General features: G+C 38.8%; 1 protein-coding gene and 1 long non-coding RNA gene across 6 annotated transcripts in view; one reads left to right on the plus strand and one right to left on the minus strand.

Moving 5' to 3' along the window:
* Nucleotides 1-45: 45 nt before the first annotated feature.
* Nucleotides 46-9,943, plus strand: LOC141540101 (uncharacterized). Its single transcript, XR_012481464.1, has 2 exons — nucleotides 46-418; nucleotides 3,721-9,943. It is a non-coding gene; the product is annotated as an uncharacterized LOC141540101 (long non-coding RNA).
* The window catches only part of TONSL (tonsoku like, DNA repair protein), a 31,578-nt gene continuing 15,983 nt past the window's right edge, over nucleotides 1,093-16,687 (minus strand). For 3 of the 5 annotated variants that reach the window (XM_074263549.1, XM_074263558.1, XM_074263580.1), the window contains 10 exons: nucleotides 15,755-16,533; nucleotides 15,300-15,376; nucleotides 14,204-14,354; nucleotides 13,993-14,071; nucleotides 12,380-12,681; nucleotides 9,769-9,940; nucleotides 8,198-8,373; nucleotides 7,182-7,255; nucleotides 6,056-6,189; nucleotides 1,093-1,411 (listed from right to left, as the gene is read on the minus strand). In XM_074263549.1, the coding sequence (XP_074119650.1) occupies nucleotides 1,218-1,411; nucleotides 6,056-6,189; nucleotides 7,182-7,255; nucleotides 8,198-8,373; nucleotides 9,769-9,940; nucleotides 12,380-12,681; nucleotides 13,993-14,071; nucleotides 14,204-14,354; nucleotides 15,300-15,376; nucleotides 15,755-16,533 (2,138 nt within the window). In that variant the 3' untranslated portion in view covers nucleotides 1,093-1,217. The other 2 variants (XM_074263569.1, XM_074263590.1) reach the window with 2 other exon arrangements.

The following is a 16,687-nucleotide window of genomic DNA, read 5'->3' on the forward strand; positions in this document are numbered from 1 at the left end:
CCACGAGGTGCTCGGAAGTTACAGCCGCCTTATGAGCCCCACCCCGCAGACAAGTCTACTGCGTCCAGCGCTCCATCTAGTCTGCCGCTTTCGAGGCGATCCTGAAATCCACCACAGAAGCAACCTCATTGCATTCCCTGGTTCTCTGGGGTGCATCATTTTTGTTTCTAATACAGAGTCAGTTCGGGTCCTGTAACTGGTTTTCCTTCACCTATTTAACTCTTGGCTACGGGGCACGGCGTTGTTTCCTCTGAAACACTCCATCGCAGTCCCGGCCGTCAGACACCAGATAAGAGAAAAAGTTACTCAGGCCTTTTTATTCAGGGTAAAAAGAGACGAGGAGCAAACTCCTTCCTATACTGAGAAAGCCTCAAAATCTTTTCAAAAGCCTCGAAGAGGAGGTCGGAGAAGCCTTAAGGTGAAGATATTTTTGTTGTTAGAACTGTCTTAATGGCTACTTTGTGATGAAATATGAGTCATCTGTGAAGACCTTTTTTTTAATGGCTGGAGATGGGGAAATGGTGAGAGGGGAAAAAACACTTCCTTATTCAGCCCTTGCAACCTACCTTGTACGTACTTAAGCAAGCAAACTTGTTCTAGTTATCAGGAGCAGTTACAACGATGGCTGGGATTCCTGATGATCTTTATAACTGGAATATGTAGATAATTACATCTATTATCGATTTCGTTGTTAGCAAATTACATAATCTAACTATTTGCTGAAACCTAGGAGATGAGGGATTTGATATATATAGAAATTAGTATTTCAGGTGAACTGGGTTTGGGAATTCTGAACTTAAAAAGATTGAGATACTGAAACTTTATTAATGAATACACAAACCCCTGAATTACTCCAGAGCCCCAGATGAGATTAAGTATGATAACATGTCAAATAGCAGGCTGAAAGGTCTTTTCCCTAATCTTTTTACTCTCTCATTATTAATTAGCTTTCCTATCTCTATCTTAGGTGACCAGAGAGATTTGGGTCCTAGAAATAAACCAATTCTCCAACAGGCCTTCAGTGATTCCTTCAAATAGGGCCATGACATGGGAAAAGGCAATGAAAAGCTGAGACAGAGATTAGCATGGGGATGATGTAGATAAATAAAAGAAGCAGTGATTTATTGAGGATTTTAAAAGTCTATAAAGCCATGGGCAGGCTTATTGGAGCTGATATGGTACATAAATGGAAGGAGAAAAAAAAGAGATGCTACTGCTCAATGGCATCCAAAGAAGAGTTTGTGGTGGTGTTTCAGTATGATGGAGGTAGGACCCTGCTTGTAGGCCAACTGCTGGCCTAGGGCTTGATGGTCAGTAGGTTTCAGTTTGCTGCAGCACAGCTGTAACTCTTGAAGCTGAGAAGTAATTTTCTCCCATGTGCAGCTTTCCAAGGGGCCTTCAATGGAGCATCCTAGAAAGAGGATACAGGAATAGTTTTGTGTAGAATATATCCAAGCCACTAATATTTATGAGTCTATAGTAGGAAGATAGGGTACCATATAATTAAATAAAAATAGTTCCCCAAGACCTCAGTATTCCCCATAACTGTAATATGACAACATGGATGAAGAGCTAAAAAGGGGACTTGGAATTCATTAAGTCTAACTTTTCATCACATAGATTTTGAAAAAACTGGTCCAGATGTCCTAATGTTTCTTCAAGCTCTAAGTCCTACACCTTCTGACCTACACCTGTTCCCTCAACTGTGAAGTGAGGGTACCATCACCATCTGCCCGTTCCCCAAAGGATGGCTGAGAGAATAAGATGGCTATATACATCACTACAGAAATGTAAATGACTGCTATTAGCTCTGGTAATAGACTCAGGTGGTTAAAGCTCAGTGTTAATGAGGCCAAAGAAGGATTTCCCTAGAGAGTAATTAGCTTTGAGGAAAAGCAGCATAGTGTAGTTAAAAGAGCACTGGACTTGAATCAGGAGAATATTAGGTTTCAGTTTCAGTTCCAGCATCATGGACCTGCTTAAAACCTCCCTAAGCCTGTAAAATCAACAGAAACATAGGAACACTATTACTTGCATTACCTACCTCATAGTCCTTTTGTGGGGAAAATTCTCTAACATTAAAATATTATAGTGAGCCATAGAAAATTAAGAATCCTTCTAGTCTGAGTTCTGGGCATTAGACCTTTGCCAACCATCTCTCAAACAGATGCCCTTGTTTATGGGGAAGAGAATGCATACAGACAGCTCAAGGTAAAACCATCTCTGACTGGAAAGAAAAATTGGTTATCCTATTAGGAGTGGTTCCAATCAGGATATTATTAGCCCTGGTGTGCAGAGAACAACTTCTGAATGCCACTGTTAGTCAATTTCCTAAGAAAGCCCAGGATAGAGCACTAGTAAATGCTACTTAAAAGGCTGGCTTTCTTTACAGCATGAAGTTCAGAAAATCATATTAAATTGGAAGGGCCTCTAAAGAATATCTAGACTCAACCTTTTCATTTTACAGATGAGTAAAATGAGGTCCAGAAAGGTTAAATGATTTGCCTAAGAGCCACACAATCTGTAAATTAATCCAGTGAAATATCTAGTCCCTACTGCAATTCGATGGGATACATAGAAAATCCACTATTCTAAAGATCAGTGCCTTTGGATTAATAGGACTTGAAAGTTTAGAAGTGGTCTCCTTGCAATCTTCCTGAAAGATAGCTAGTGCAAGGATTATTATTCCTGCTTCACAAATAACACTGCATGGGAAATATAGATTACTTATTGAGGGCCAACTATCAGGAGCAGGAAGAATCCAAACTAGGAGAATCACCCAGAATGGGGAGGCTGGGATCAGGAAAAAGGGAAGCCTGCAGTGCTACAAAAAAGGAGGGAAACAAACTTAAATTATGGTAGCAACTAAACCTGCTTGATTAGATTTGCATGGCAGTTGGTATTTCTGTTACTTCAATTTCCTACTCTGTTTGGATTCATAGTTAGGAATAGACTATAGAAAGGACAAATTCAGAAAATCATCATGCATCTGTCTTCTCAAACTCTTATGTCAATTGTCCATTCAATGACTCTACAGACTTCAGAAATCATCTGTTGGGATGGAAACATAAGAGAAGCTCACATCTAAAGGGCAAAGGAAAATTAAACATTATTCAGTGCTTACTATGAGCAAGGGCCAAAGCCAGAGTGCAGGAAACAAGATAATAAGTAAAAGAACAGTAGGTAGTCTTGTATGTGTACTTATCACTCTAGTAGCAAGCATATCACTTAGCTTACCACCTGAACACACCATCTATGCATTATGCTCCTCCTCAACAGTAAAATAGAAATTCCTTTAAGCCAGAACAAAACTCTTTTTAATCTGCTAGTATATAGCCAGTTATGGGGGGCTGAGTAAATATGTAATTCCTACCAAACTGAATTTTGTATTTAACACCTTGTCTGAGAGAGCATTTTGAAAAAGTTGTCTCCTTCCTGATAATTTCACTACCATATTTTCTGTGTCTCCAGCCTATGCCCATTGAATATGTTCTCATGTGCTTAGGCTATTGTAGTAGCCGCCTAAATTGTTTTTCTCCCACTCTAGCTTCCCATTTAAATGTAATCTTCTCATAAGCAGATCTGATCCTATTACTCTTCTGCTCAGGTTGTTTCCTTTTCTCACTTTATCTGTTGAATCATCTCAAATGCTTCTTTCTTTGGAAAGCCTTTCCTGGTCCCAATGAATAATAAATCCTTTCAATATTATTGTTCTGTAAGAAATGACCAACAGGATGATTTCAGAAAGGCCTGGAGAGACTTACATGAACTGATGCTGAATGAAATGAGCAGGACCAGGAGATTGTTGTATACTTCAGCAATACTATATGATGATCAATTCTGATGGATGTGGCCATTTTCAACAATGAGATGAACCAAATCAGTTCCAATAGAGCAGTAATTAACTGAACCAGCTACACCCAGCGAAAGAACTCTGGGAGATGACTATGAACCACTACATAGAAATCCCAATCCCTTACTAAACAATTTTCTCTCCCAAGTTAAACATGACTACTTACTTCAAAAGATCCTCAAAAGCACTATCTAAGGCTTTTCACCATTCTGGTTTTCCTACTTTCCAATATGATACCCAGAATTTAACGTTTATATTCCAGATATAGGCTGATCAAAGCAATGTACAAGGGGATTGTTGCCTGCCTTAAAAATTGTCTTATTTCAAAAGACTCATGATGGAAAATACTATGGAGACTAAATGTAGATCAAAGCATGTTACTTTCACTTTTCTTTCTCATGGTTTTCTCCTTTTGTTGTTGATTTCTTCTTTTGTGAAAGAATGTGGTAATGTTTAATATGATTGTACATCTATAACCTTTATCAGATTGCTTATCATCTTGGGGAGAAGAGCGGAGGCTAGGAGGAAGAAAAATTTGGAACTCAAAATCTTATAGTAAATGAATATTGAAAATTATATGTAACTGGGAAAAATAAAATACTATTTAAATGGGGGGGGGGGGGAAACAAGACAAACAAAAATACTATCCACACTGGGAGAAAGAACTATGGAGTCTAAATACAGATCAGAGGATGCTATTTTTACTTTTTTTTGTCTTTTTTTTTCTTGTGTCTCATAGTTTTCCCCTTTTGTTCTGATTCTTTTTTCACATGACTAATGTGAAAATGTGACTAATATGGTAGGTATGTATGTATATATATATTTATGTGTATATTAACATATCAAATTGCTTGCTATTTTGGAGAAAAGAGAGGAAAGGGTAAGAGAAAAATTTGGAACTATAAAATATTATAAAAGAATGTTGAAAACTATCTTTACATGTAATTGAAAAAATAGTATTAAGTAGAGGAAAAAAAGTTTGCCTTGTTTTACCTTTTCTGGCTGCCATAACATTATATTGCTGCATACTGGTTTTGCAATGAGATCATTTATTTCAGAAATTCTTTTTAGCCATATCTTTCCCATCTTTTTGGCTTATACTTGCAAGACTATTTACATTTATCCCAACTAAATTTCATCTTATTGGATTCAATCCAGTGTTCTAGTCTAGTAATATCTTTTTGGATCCTGATTCTATCAACCAATGTGGTTATTCCTTCTACCTCTGAAAAGAAAAGACTAAGATGAATCCTGAAAACAGGAAGACTTCAGGGGTATATAATAATACACTAGCTTACCTTCTTGGTCATCTCTTATTTTTTTTTGGAAACTGAAATCCTGTAGCTTACATGAGATCATAGTTCCTTGGTTCACATATAATTTTAATACTTCTTACAAAAGAAGCTGCTAATTGGTCAATTAGAAGTATTACATGTGACTAAGGAATCCAAATTTGGTGAGGCAATGATTAGTAGGTAGCTTAGGAATTGATGGCAGAGATTCCTAACTAGAAACATTCCTCACCCAGATTCACAGGAAAGACAGTATAATGCCAGGGCTTTTTAATGCTATCTGTAGTTGATAAGATAATCATTAAGGACATTGGAACAGCTCAGTCAGAAAATTGGCTAATTAAAACAGGGCCATGGTTACCAGGTGATTTACTTGGACAGTAAATAACTTGCTGAATGAGGCAATTTCCCAAAGTTTTGTTCCCAATCCTAAAACTATCCTCCCATGATAAGAAGGAATTTGCTAAAGGAGGGAGCTTAGAAACTTTGATGACTCTCAGAAGCAAAATCAGTGTGTGAATCATTCCAGATGGGGCCAGTCAAATGGAAATGCTGCTTCCTTCTCACAAGGGTCTTAAGAAAGGATGCCAAGCCCTACCTTTCAGATTCAACAGTATGTCAAATTCAGAAAGTTATAGAATAAGGATTGTGCTTCTTTCCCCATCCCTTACCCCTTAATATCATGTATTTTCTTCTTCTGAATCTTCCCATAGCTCCCAGAGCAGGCTTCCTACATATTAAGTACTTAATATATGGCATCTTTCTCATTTTCCTGATAAGCTAAATCATATTTCATCATAATTTGACATTATGTCCTTGTTTCTGTCCAACTGAGAATTGAGACATAAAACTGGTCAACTGAATTGACTTCGAGTTAGGGGTGAAAAGTCAGGATGACCAAAGTTCTCACCTGAAAGACCAAGGAAGTCAAGGCCAGAATTTCTTTCCTGAAGAGCTGACAAGATTTCTTCCAGGCTGCAACAGCTAATTTTAGGGTTGGCAGTCAAATCCAGTGAGATTAATGAGGGACAGATAGGAAGACATCTAGAAAGATAAAACAAAAATAAACTGGGGAATAGATCCAAAAGGAAGGAGAGAAGAAAGAAATGGTATCCAACAAATTATTTGTACCTCCTGGCCACCCCCATTACTAGGGATGGTCTTTTTCCATTCAATTCAACAAACATTAAGATAGAAAGATTAAAAATTTGAGTATGAATAAATAGATAAGCCCCATCACACCAAATACATATGAAATTCAAGACACAATAGAGGGCTTCATTTGGTCCCCTCAAATGAACTCAAAGGGATATGGGTTGAAAGTTTGCCTCATACAGCCTAGTTAAAGAGAAAAACTATTGGGTTCCTAGCAGTAACTGTTGAGTCATATAGCTGTCCAAATGACCATAAAAGAAAGCTTTCCTTAATCTTTGTCTCTAAGCCTCCTTGTATCTTTGTGCTATATCTAAAGTGCTTGTCATATGGCCTGAATAAGTAGAAGTGTTTTATAGGTTTTAATGTGTAATGACTAACACAGGAGAGTGGACAAAACAAAAACAAAAACCCTGGAGTGCTAAGATTGAAGGGCACTAGGCTTCAGATGAAGATGGGGCTTAGACATCTAATTAAAGAAGAGAGAAGAGAATGAAACAGGGTTTAAATTGAAGTAAAATAAAGAATTTGGGACGTTATGTAAAATGGAGGATAGTATGGGTGAGGAATAAGATGGATGATGAGACCAAGGCATCTAGAACCACGAAATCATTAAGACTCCTAAACCAGCCAAGGCAAGAACTGGCCCTGTGACTGCCACCCTGGACTAACTGTATCTTTGTGTTTGTGGTAAAGGACTTTTTGTGTATTCCAGTGCATAGTCTGAGAAACTGTTTACTGTTCACGTTTGACAATGGAGAGGGACATTGTAGGAAGCAAGTAAGTTGGGCTATGTTTTCTGGACTATTTCCTCCCTTTGGGTGGTATGACAGGAGGCTAGATGTTTATCCCAGACATGGCAGAGGCCCTGGATCCCAAATTACCTGCTCAGATTTCTTACAGCTTCATCATTCAGGTAGTTGCCAGACAGGGTCAGATGTGTCAGAGCACAGCCTTCCTAGATACAAACAGTAGGGACTCAAGAGAGTTCAAAGAAAGGGAGAGGAACACTGAAAGATTTAACACATGCCCCAGAGAGTCAAAGTCAGATGAAGGCTCTGATTAAATTAGCATGCTAAGAGAGGTTTAAAAAACTTATGATCTCTAAGAAGTCTAAGTGAGTCCTTTTCCCTGAATAAATCTTTTTCTCCTAGGTTTCCAAGGCTGAAACTAATGCTCCATATATCAAACAATCCTGATTTCTTTGCCCTAATGTTCTAAGATTTCTAGTTCAGGGTTCTTTCAGAATCCTGTATGCCAGATCCACTCCCTGAACAGCCTTGAGTTCCATATCCTGTCCACTTATGAGGTGAAATCAAAGAAAATGTGGGAGGATTTTCATATTGAGGCATGTATATATGGAGTCCCTTTGTGCAAAAGCCTTTCATCATACAATCAAATAAGGTAATATTTATAAAGTGTTTAGCACAGTGTCTTGACACATAGTAGCTGCTTAATAAAAAGCTTGTCATCATCCATCCATACCTGCTTGCTCAAAAAGCATAACTGTTCATTTTTGTACTGAGACTTGACAAAGTTTTGACATACAGATTTCTCCCCAATGTTTTAATTTTCAAGTTTTGGAAAATCCTATTGTTCAAAGGCTACAAAATCATGACAAAAATCACAATAATATTGATCTTGTTTTTTCTTAGGATCTTTTAGGATATTTCCCCCCCCCCCAAACTCAGATATAAGAAAGTTTCATACGTCTTTTTTCTCTTCTGTCTTAGTGAATCAACAAGTATTAAGTGACTGCTATGTGACAGGGACTATGCTGGAGATGTAAAGGCCTTCATCTCAGGAAATCAAAATCAGAAATATTTTTAGTTTAGTACTTTGCTAGTCTCTGTCCTGCCTGCTTTCTTTCTCTCCCACCCCAAGGGGCTGTACTGCATACCTGTGTCAGATATCTGATCATAGCTTCCATGAATCCTGAGCTGTTCCTGTTGGTCATCACGGAGCCAAGCTCCAGCTGAGTTAGAACATGGTGAGGCACACACTGAAGAACCCGAGCAAGGGCTGGGACACCCAGTGTGTTATAGGACAGAGACAATAGCTTCAGGTGCCGGGCACCTACACTTCAGGGAAAACATATTTGAAGAATGGTGTTAGAAACTATACTCAGTCCAAAAGATTCAAAGAGTTTTGTACAAGGTGGTACTCAGGACTATGGAGATGACTAATCCTATTTTCCCAATCCCCAAAATCACATTATCTGCTGCTCTCAAAGTACAAGTGTATCTCCCTCTCTAAAATTCCAAGAATTCTCCTCAAGGCTCAGATAGTTACCCTTCCAGTTCTAGTCTACCTCTTCTAGGAAGCTTTTCTAAAGAAATTATTTACCACAATTAGGGTACTGTTACTTTTCAAAATTCATAATCATATGCAAGTGCGCTCTGCTTTTAAGCTAACCTGATTTATGAAAAATGGGAAATTAGGTCAATCTCACATGTAGGGATCTTCTCTTGAATATAACTTATCTAGGTTTCATTATTCTGGGGAATGGGGGGGAGTCAAAACACACACACACACACACACACACACACACACACACACACACACACGGTAATAGTCAGCTAAATCATTGATGTCAAAACCCATTAACATTATCTGTGCCCTATTGTATTTTTATTTTGTTAAATTGTTTTCCAATTATATATTAGTCTGACCCAGGCCACACTAGGGAGCTTTGCCTGCCATGTGTTTTTGACACCTCTGAGCTAAATAATGGATTTGAAATTTGGGTCTGAATTCTGATTTTGCTACTTGTTATCTGTGTGATCTTGAGCAGTTAACTTGATACAAGATTGCTTCTTCCTCTGTCAAATGTTGGGTATATACAAGATAGCCACTCATGTTCCTCTTGGATATAATTCTATATCCAATGATACTATTTGATAATCTAGTCTCTGAGTAAAGAACTCTATAGAAAGAGAAGTAAACATTTCCTTTCAAGGAAGTCCTTTCTCCTTTTGTACTGGCTGTCTCCCCTCAACTAGAATTCATTCTCTTTAGCTTTGCTGCATAAAATCCTTCTCTACCAGTGGACAGAGCACCAGCCCTGAAGTCAGGAGTACCTGGGTTCAAATCTGACCTCAGACACTTAACACTTCTCCTAGCTGTGTGACCCTAGGCAAGTCACTTAACTCCATTTGCTTCAGCAAAAAAAAAAAAAAAAAAAATCCTTCTCTACCCTCAAGCACCACTTCTATATGAACTCATTCTTGATGCTATCAACTGTTTCTATCTCCTTCTCCCTACTTTTAATTTCTTTTATCTATATTTATTCTGTACTTATTTATATATTATTCTCTCCCTGTTCAAATATAAGCTTCCTTGAGAGTAGAAAATTTTCATTTATTTGTATTTATATTCCCAGTGCCTCACACACTGTCTGGCACAGAACAGAAGTTTAATAAATGTTTGCTGATGGAAAGATTCATCTGGGTCTTGAAGCTGCCAGCTCACCCTGCAAGGCACTGTCCATAGTGTGCTGATGATTCTGTAGGAAGTTTGAACTGAAGCCACAGGCTTGTAGTCGAAGAGTACTGAGAGCAGGGCAGGACTGAAGGAGGGAAGCCAAGGCTCGGACACAGCCATCTCCCAAAGGATTCATACTCAAATTTAGTTTCTCTAGATTCTGCAAAACAAGTGAATGGGAGATAGGAGAAAGAAGAAGCCAAGAGAATAGCTTTCTTGAAGTGACCTCCCTATGAGGTTTAAGCTTTCCTTTTCTGGCCTGCTGTAGTGGGCAGGACAGCTGGGGTTTGGAAGCCTTTATGTCTTCCATAAAGGTTTCTCTTATAAGACCTGTTTTCTAAGGGTGAGGGTCATGTTTATAGCATTAAGACAAGGAACATCCTTAAGAAAGAGGCTTTTAAACTGAATATTACATGAAAATAGTAAAACCTATTAGACTCCCAGCCCCCTGAAGTGGAGCCCATATCTTTTCTAACAATCTGAGGGCTGCTAGGAAACTGGGATTATGTCTCTACTCCTCTTGAGGTTTGACCAGGGCAAAAACCTGGTATCCTCTTTCCTCCAGATTCCACTAAGTGTTCAAAAGGAGGCTAAATACCCAGGAGCCACTCTTTGATCATAACTTCCATTGGCACCATTGCAGTAGCATGATTGCTGGGTTTGAAGTTACAAGATCTGGGTTCAAATCTCAGCTTTAACACTTACTAGCTGTGCAACATGGATATGTTTCAATTTCCTTCTCTATGCCTCAGTTTCCATATCTGTAAAACAGGACAATAAAATATGCACTACACCTAGGTCATACAATTATATTGTGAAAAGAGTGCTTTAGAAATATGACTTACAGACGTAGCAACAGTTTCACTAAAAGACCAAAAGTCTAGGAACACTATAAATTAAAGAGAAAAAGAATTGGAGTTCCGGCTAAAAATATCATACACAGCAAAAGTAAGGATAATCCTGAACAAAAGAAAATGAACATTCAAGATTTTGTTGCAAAAATAGAAAATGTGGACATATAAGAGAAATATAAGGTAATAATTAGAAGGAACTCAATAAGGATAAGTTTACTTTTTATGCGTGGAAATTTAAGACTGTCATTAGTAATTGGATCATTCAAAAGAAAGACTGGGGTAGAATTAAATATAATGTGATTCTAAAAAAACTGCAAACGAAAAGGTAAAAAAGAATATCTAACATAAATGAGATACAAGAGGGGGGGAGTAAGGCTGGTAGTTATGGAATCATACTCTTATAAAGAATGGGTTAAAGAGGGAACACACAAACAGAGAAACAGAGAGAAAAGCACAAAAGTCTTCTAAATTCAAAAAGAAATAAGAGGCTAAGGGATAGGGTTCGAAGAGAGTTTGATAAGGCAGGGATTCTTAGAGGGAACCTTACATTAGATCTGAGTTAAAAAGAAATTAACAAATTTTTAGAAGGGAACAAAAGTCTTCTAAATTTATAAAGAAATAAGAGGATGAGAGAATAAAATAGGGGTATAAAAAGGTGTATAATCTATATACAATCTATATATATATAATCTATAAGGGAATAGGATAAAGAGGGAACAGCATATATATTTGGAAGGTTATAAAAGTCTTCTAAATTCAGATAGAAATAAGAGGGCAAAGGGAAAGGGTGGAAGGACAGGATAAGAAAGAGAATCTTGGAGGGAGGGGAAGGTTAATTAATAGGAGGCCAAGCTACCAAGTAGAAATAAAGCAGAAGAGTCAGGAGAAAAAATTGGAAATAAGAGATATAAACAAATATAATAAAAATCAGGAATAGAATTTATTAGGCTAAAAAAAAAAAGCAAAGTTAAAGCTAAAATAGATTTAATCAAAAGAGAAAAATAGAGGAATTATATATTAGTCCTAGTAATCAATATTGTTTTAGACAATTTAAAATACCTTGATGGTATGAAGTTGGAATATTGCTGTGATGCAGGAAATGATGAGTAGTGAATTTAGAAAAATATGGAAAGACTTGGAACTTATGAAGGATGATGTTATTTACCTTTAGAGAAACAGGGGACAAGTATAGTACTCTCTTATATGGCTGTGTAATGAATATAAACTTGTATATATTATGTGTATGATTATAGACATCTATGTATATGTATATGTATATATAAATATATCCACACTTAATTGTAACCTTCTTGGGGGAGGTGGGATGGAAGAAGGAGAAAAAAAAAGAATAAAGTAAAAAGTATACAGTACGGAACAAAAGAAAACCTACAAGGAAGCAAAGAAAAGATGAACAGCACTGAATACAATGTATCTTATTTATATATAGGCTTTCATGAAATGGAAATTCATTGTTTTATATTTTGAATCCTCTCATGTTCTGTTGTGCACATGGAAATAGGTTTTTATTTTTCTTTATTTTGAATTTGTTTTAAATTAATTAAAAGAAAAAAAAATACGAATTATGTTTGTTCCTTATCCTCACTGACTAAGCACTACTGTGGATATAATGCTATGCTGGTGGATACCATAACTGTGATTCAAATGTTTTCATTCCAAGATGGAAACACTAACCAGGGCAATTTCAGAATACCACTTACACTCTTACTCCAATAGACAACACTTACCTGGAAGGTGCTATGATTTGGGAGGCCATTAGCAAGGTGGTGAAGGCCATCAGGACCCAGGTGGTTAGAAGAGAGATCAAGAAGAGTCAGGCCAGGCATGGTGCTAATAGTGGACAGCAACTCCACAGCTGTATTGTTCCCAAGTCGATTCCCTACCAGGTGAAGCTCCCGAAGTGATGTGTGCAGCTTCAAGGCACGAAGCAAGGGGGTGAGTTGGGCTGGACGCAGGGCAAGGGAGCAAGCACTGAATGAAGGGCCTGAGCCCTGCTGTTCCAGAGCCTGAAGAATTAGCTGGTTCTCAGCTAAGAGAGAAGGGGAAGAGATTCACTCACATCAATACGACTGGGGTAAGGTGAGTGAAGAATAGAAAAACTCCTACCGTCTCAGTTTGAAATCATCAACAATTTATATTAATTTTTCATAAGATCTTAGGACTGCTCTGAAGTCTTTTAAGTAAAAAGAACTAGGATAAGGCATTACGGTAAGACCAAGTACAAAGTGAATCCTTTTCCCAAGCACCAACTCTTTCTGCTAGGCCTCCTGCTAAGGAGTTGAGAGTCACTTTGATGCAGTGGAAAGAATTTCAGAGATAATAAGTTTTCTCATTTGTAAAATCGAAATTAATACAATATATGATCTCTAAGAACTCTTCAAGCTCTAAATCTGATTCTATTATTACTTTCAGATATACTTCTCCCATCTAAGTTCATACTTATGAGATTATAAAGTCATAAGCAATATTTTTCTCACCTCCCACATATTATGAACATGATACTCAGAGAATCAAAATTGAAAAATCTTGTAGTTTAAAAAAAATTCAGAAATAATCAGTCTAATCTAATCCTTAATAGGAATACCCTCTAAAACATTCCCAAAAGCAAAAATCTAGCTAATACTAGAATTACAGATAGCAGAGTTGGGGCTTCAGAGGCCACTAATCTTATCTCCTTTATCCCCTTAATGAGTTCAGAATAACTACAACAGGAGCAACAGAAGAGGGTGGATATAGGAATAGGTCCTTTATGGGGATATCAGTTTCTTTATTGGACTACTTGGGTGGTACAGACAATCTCTGAGATTATTTTCCTGATGTGTATTATGAGGGGGATGAAATAGCCTTTAAACTTATCATCTTTAAAATTCCAAATTGGAACTAAATAATTCATTGCCCAAGTGTTCCCCATAACTTCTCTCCATACCTCCTTTTCTCAACAGGGTTTCTAGGAAGCAAATAGCCAAGGAATTGAGTTTTCACTTGATCTTAGTAATTAGTCAGAAGTAGTAATCTTTATACTCCCCCTTAGAACAGAAGCCAGGGATCTCCATGATGGTTGGGAGAGGAGAAGTGAAGTATAAATAATATTGATAAAGTGCTAATAGGGAACTAGAGCCTAAGTGCTAATCAAATGCTTGAGCCTCCATTTTTAATAGCCAGAGCTTTTTCATCTTCACAAATCAGAGAGGCCTCCCTAAAAAAGCAATCACTAGCTAACTTTCCACTACCTTCCTCACACCTTGCCTTTAGCAGTAAAGGGAGCTGGAGAGACTCTACTATTTCTGTCATTAAACAAGAATCCCAGATAGTCCTGATTGGCCTCCTGTGGGCTTCTTACCTTCCCTAAGGTTTTGACAAACCTTTCGATATCGATCTGTCAAGGATGTTAGGTCACAGGAGATCACTTCAGCCAGCACCTGAAACAAAAGGTAATTGTCACTTCACAGGCCTTATCCTGTTAGGGGAACTCCTTTCAAGTATGTGTGGAGGGGGGAAGAGAATGCTCCACGTCCTTTGAAAAGTAGATGGGCTTTTCCACCCTCTCTTACCTCTTCATTGCTCTGCAGAACATCAGTGATGAGATCTTCAGGGGCTAATAGGGCCCCCTCCTTTTTCAAGGTAAGCCAGGTTAGCAGCCCACATGTCTGATAGTATCGCTGAGATGCCTGGTCTGCCAGCCATGACACAGGATGTCTTTCACTGCCACCAGGGAAGAACAGATAAGAAACCTATGGAATCATTGTCCCTTCCCTCTCCAGGATCTACTCTACCCGCCCTGAGGGTGGAGGAATGTAAATCCTTCAAAAGGGGATCTTCAAGAAGAGTTTTCAGCAAACCCATTAAAGTATGTGTACAATAGAACTCTTCATTTCTAGAATAAGGACCCAAATTCAACTCTGATCATTCCGAAAGTCTATGCTCCCTCAGCACTTAAAAAATCCTCTTTCTCTATTCTGTTAATATTTATATACAGGAACTAGAAAGGGATTGTCTTCAAACCAGCTTGCTTTCCCCCAAAATGGAAAGGACAGTGCTGACAGTTTAGATCATGAAGTACAACTAGGGGCCAGAAGACTGAGATTCTCTTCCTTATTCAACTACACATGATATTAAGCAAGCCACCTCATCTTTGTCACCTTAGGCCTCTATCTCATTCTCTATTAAAGAGGGAATTGAGCCTGCATCTGGCTTTGGGGGACATTTCCTGTCATGGTCTCTCTTTACCTTTTCAGGACTTCTAGACATCCTTCCTTTTTTCCCAACTGCTAAAGTTCTCAGTGTGGCACCTGATCTTGTCATAGATTTACTGGACCTACTCAACCATGCTTCCTATCATCCCAGCCAAAAATGTGTCTGCTGCAGCTAGGTTGGCTTCTTCATTGTCCCCACCCCAGGTTCACTTCACCCAATCTCATTTCCAATTCTACCATTCTTCAATGACAGCTCATATCCTGCTTCCTCTAAGACTACTTCCCAATGAGAGGGTAAATTCTAGAAGACAAGGATCATTTCTACTACTCTGATATCTCCATATGCCTAAAAAGACCTGAGTACAGAGTGGGTGCCCAGTAAATACCTGATCTGGAATGAATAAATGATGAGAAACTAAGAGGAGAAAAGCAGGCAGGAGGGCTGACTCCTTACCTCAGGGGAACTGGAATAAGGAAGACATTATCTTGTACCCGAACCCGGATCCGTATGGGTGGGGGTACAACTGAACACTGTGGGAAGGAAGAAAAAGAAAATCTGGGCAAATGATTGTTTAATACTCCCTAAGCCCATTCTGGAGAAAGGACCCAAATGTTTCCAAATATATAAACTCAAAGCATGCAAAAAGGTACCTTGAGGGGTGGCATTTTATGTGGCCTAGCCCTTTTATAACATTCATGATGAGTAGTCATCCAACTTTGGAAGACAATCAGTGACAAGAAACTAATTCCCATGGTGACATGCTTTACTTACGGACAGCTCTACTTGTTAAGAAATATTTATTTAGCATCCCCTGGTAGTGTTTTTTCTGCCTCCTCCCATGGTCAGGGAACATTCTCAAGATCATATTATCTACCCCAGTCTCTCCTAAGAGTTCCTGGCTCACTCACTGGCAGGTATCCTGCTGAAGGACTCTCTCCACTGGCATCTGAAACTCTGGAGACAGAGGGATTTTCTCCTGTTGAGTTACTGCTCCCATTGGTTCTGCCCAGAACAGTCCTATCCACAAAGCGAGTGAGTTGGCTTTGACGGGAACGTGGCTTAGAACTGGGGCAGATAGTTTCATCATCACTTTCTGGCCCAGATGTGCAGTCTGAGTCATTGTCTGGGATACAGTGGCTTTTCTTGCGACGAACACAGCAAGACTCTAAATCATCCTCCAGCCAATCTCCATTCAAATACTCTTCTTCAGGAATGAGGGCTGCCTGGGCGACAGGTGTCTGACTTGGCCCTTTTGTTATGGTCTTGAACAGGCGCCGGGCTTGGGCACTGCCCACACCACGGATCGCTGCCTTGTACACAGCCCGGCTGGCAGATGCTACGTCTGACTCTGTGCTCTCAGAGGAGCACAGTGTTGCTCCTTCTGTCCGCTGCCCCAAGTTATGGAGTCTTGGTCTCTTCTTAACTGGCTGGAATGGGACCTTATCATCGTCCCCTTCAGAGCTACTGGCCTCACCTCCAACTTGATAACTCTGTGGCCTGGTGATACCTAATCCTTGGTCTGGGGAGGTCAAGGGCTTATTAAGGGACCTGTTTTCAATAAAAGGATGCTGAGCCTCTGATTTGGCCAAGAAATGGGAAGACCTGATGGGGCTGGAAGAAGGGGAAGTCTCAGGGTCAAACAGAGAATTGGTTTGGATGGTTTGTGGAGTAAGAGAACCTTGGGATGCTGCAGGAGAAAAGAAAAACAGTTGTGAGAATATAAGTTTGCCACCCACAATCTATCCCATGGACTTAAAAAAAGGTATAGGAATAAAGACTGGATTTATCAATTCGTTGATAAAGGGAACTTTCAGATAACAAAACATTTTTAACCAATGCAG

This window comes from Sminthopsis crassicaudata, chromosome 1 (genome assembly GCF_048593235.1).
Source record: "Sminthopsis crassicaudata isolate SCR6 chromosome 1, ASM4859323v1, whole genome shotgun sequence".
Taxonomy (NCBI): Eukaryota; Metazoa; Chordata; class Mammalia; order Dasyuromorphia; family Dasyuridae; genus Sminthopsis; species Sminthopsis crassicaudata.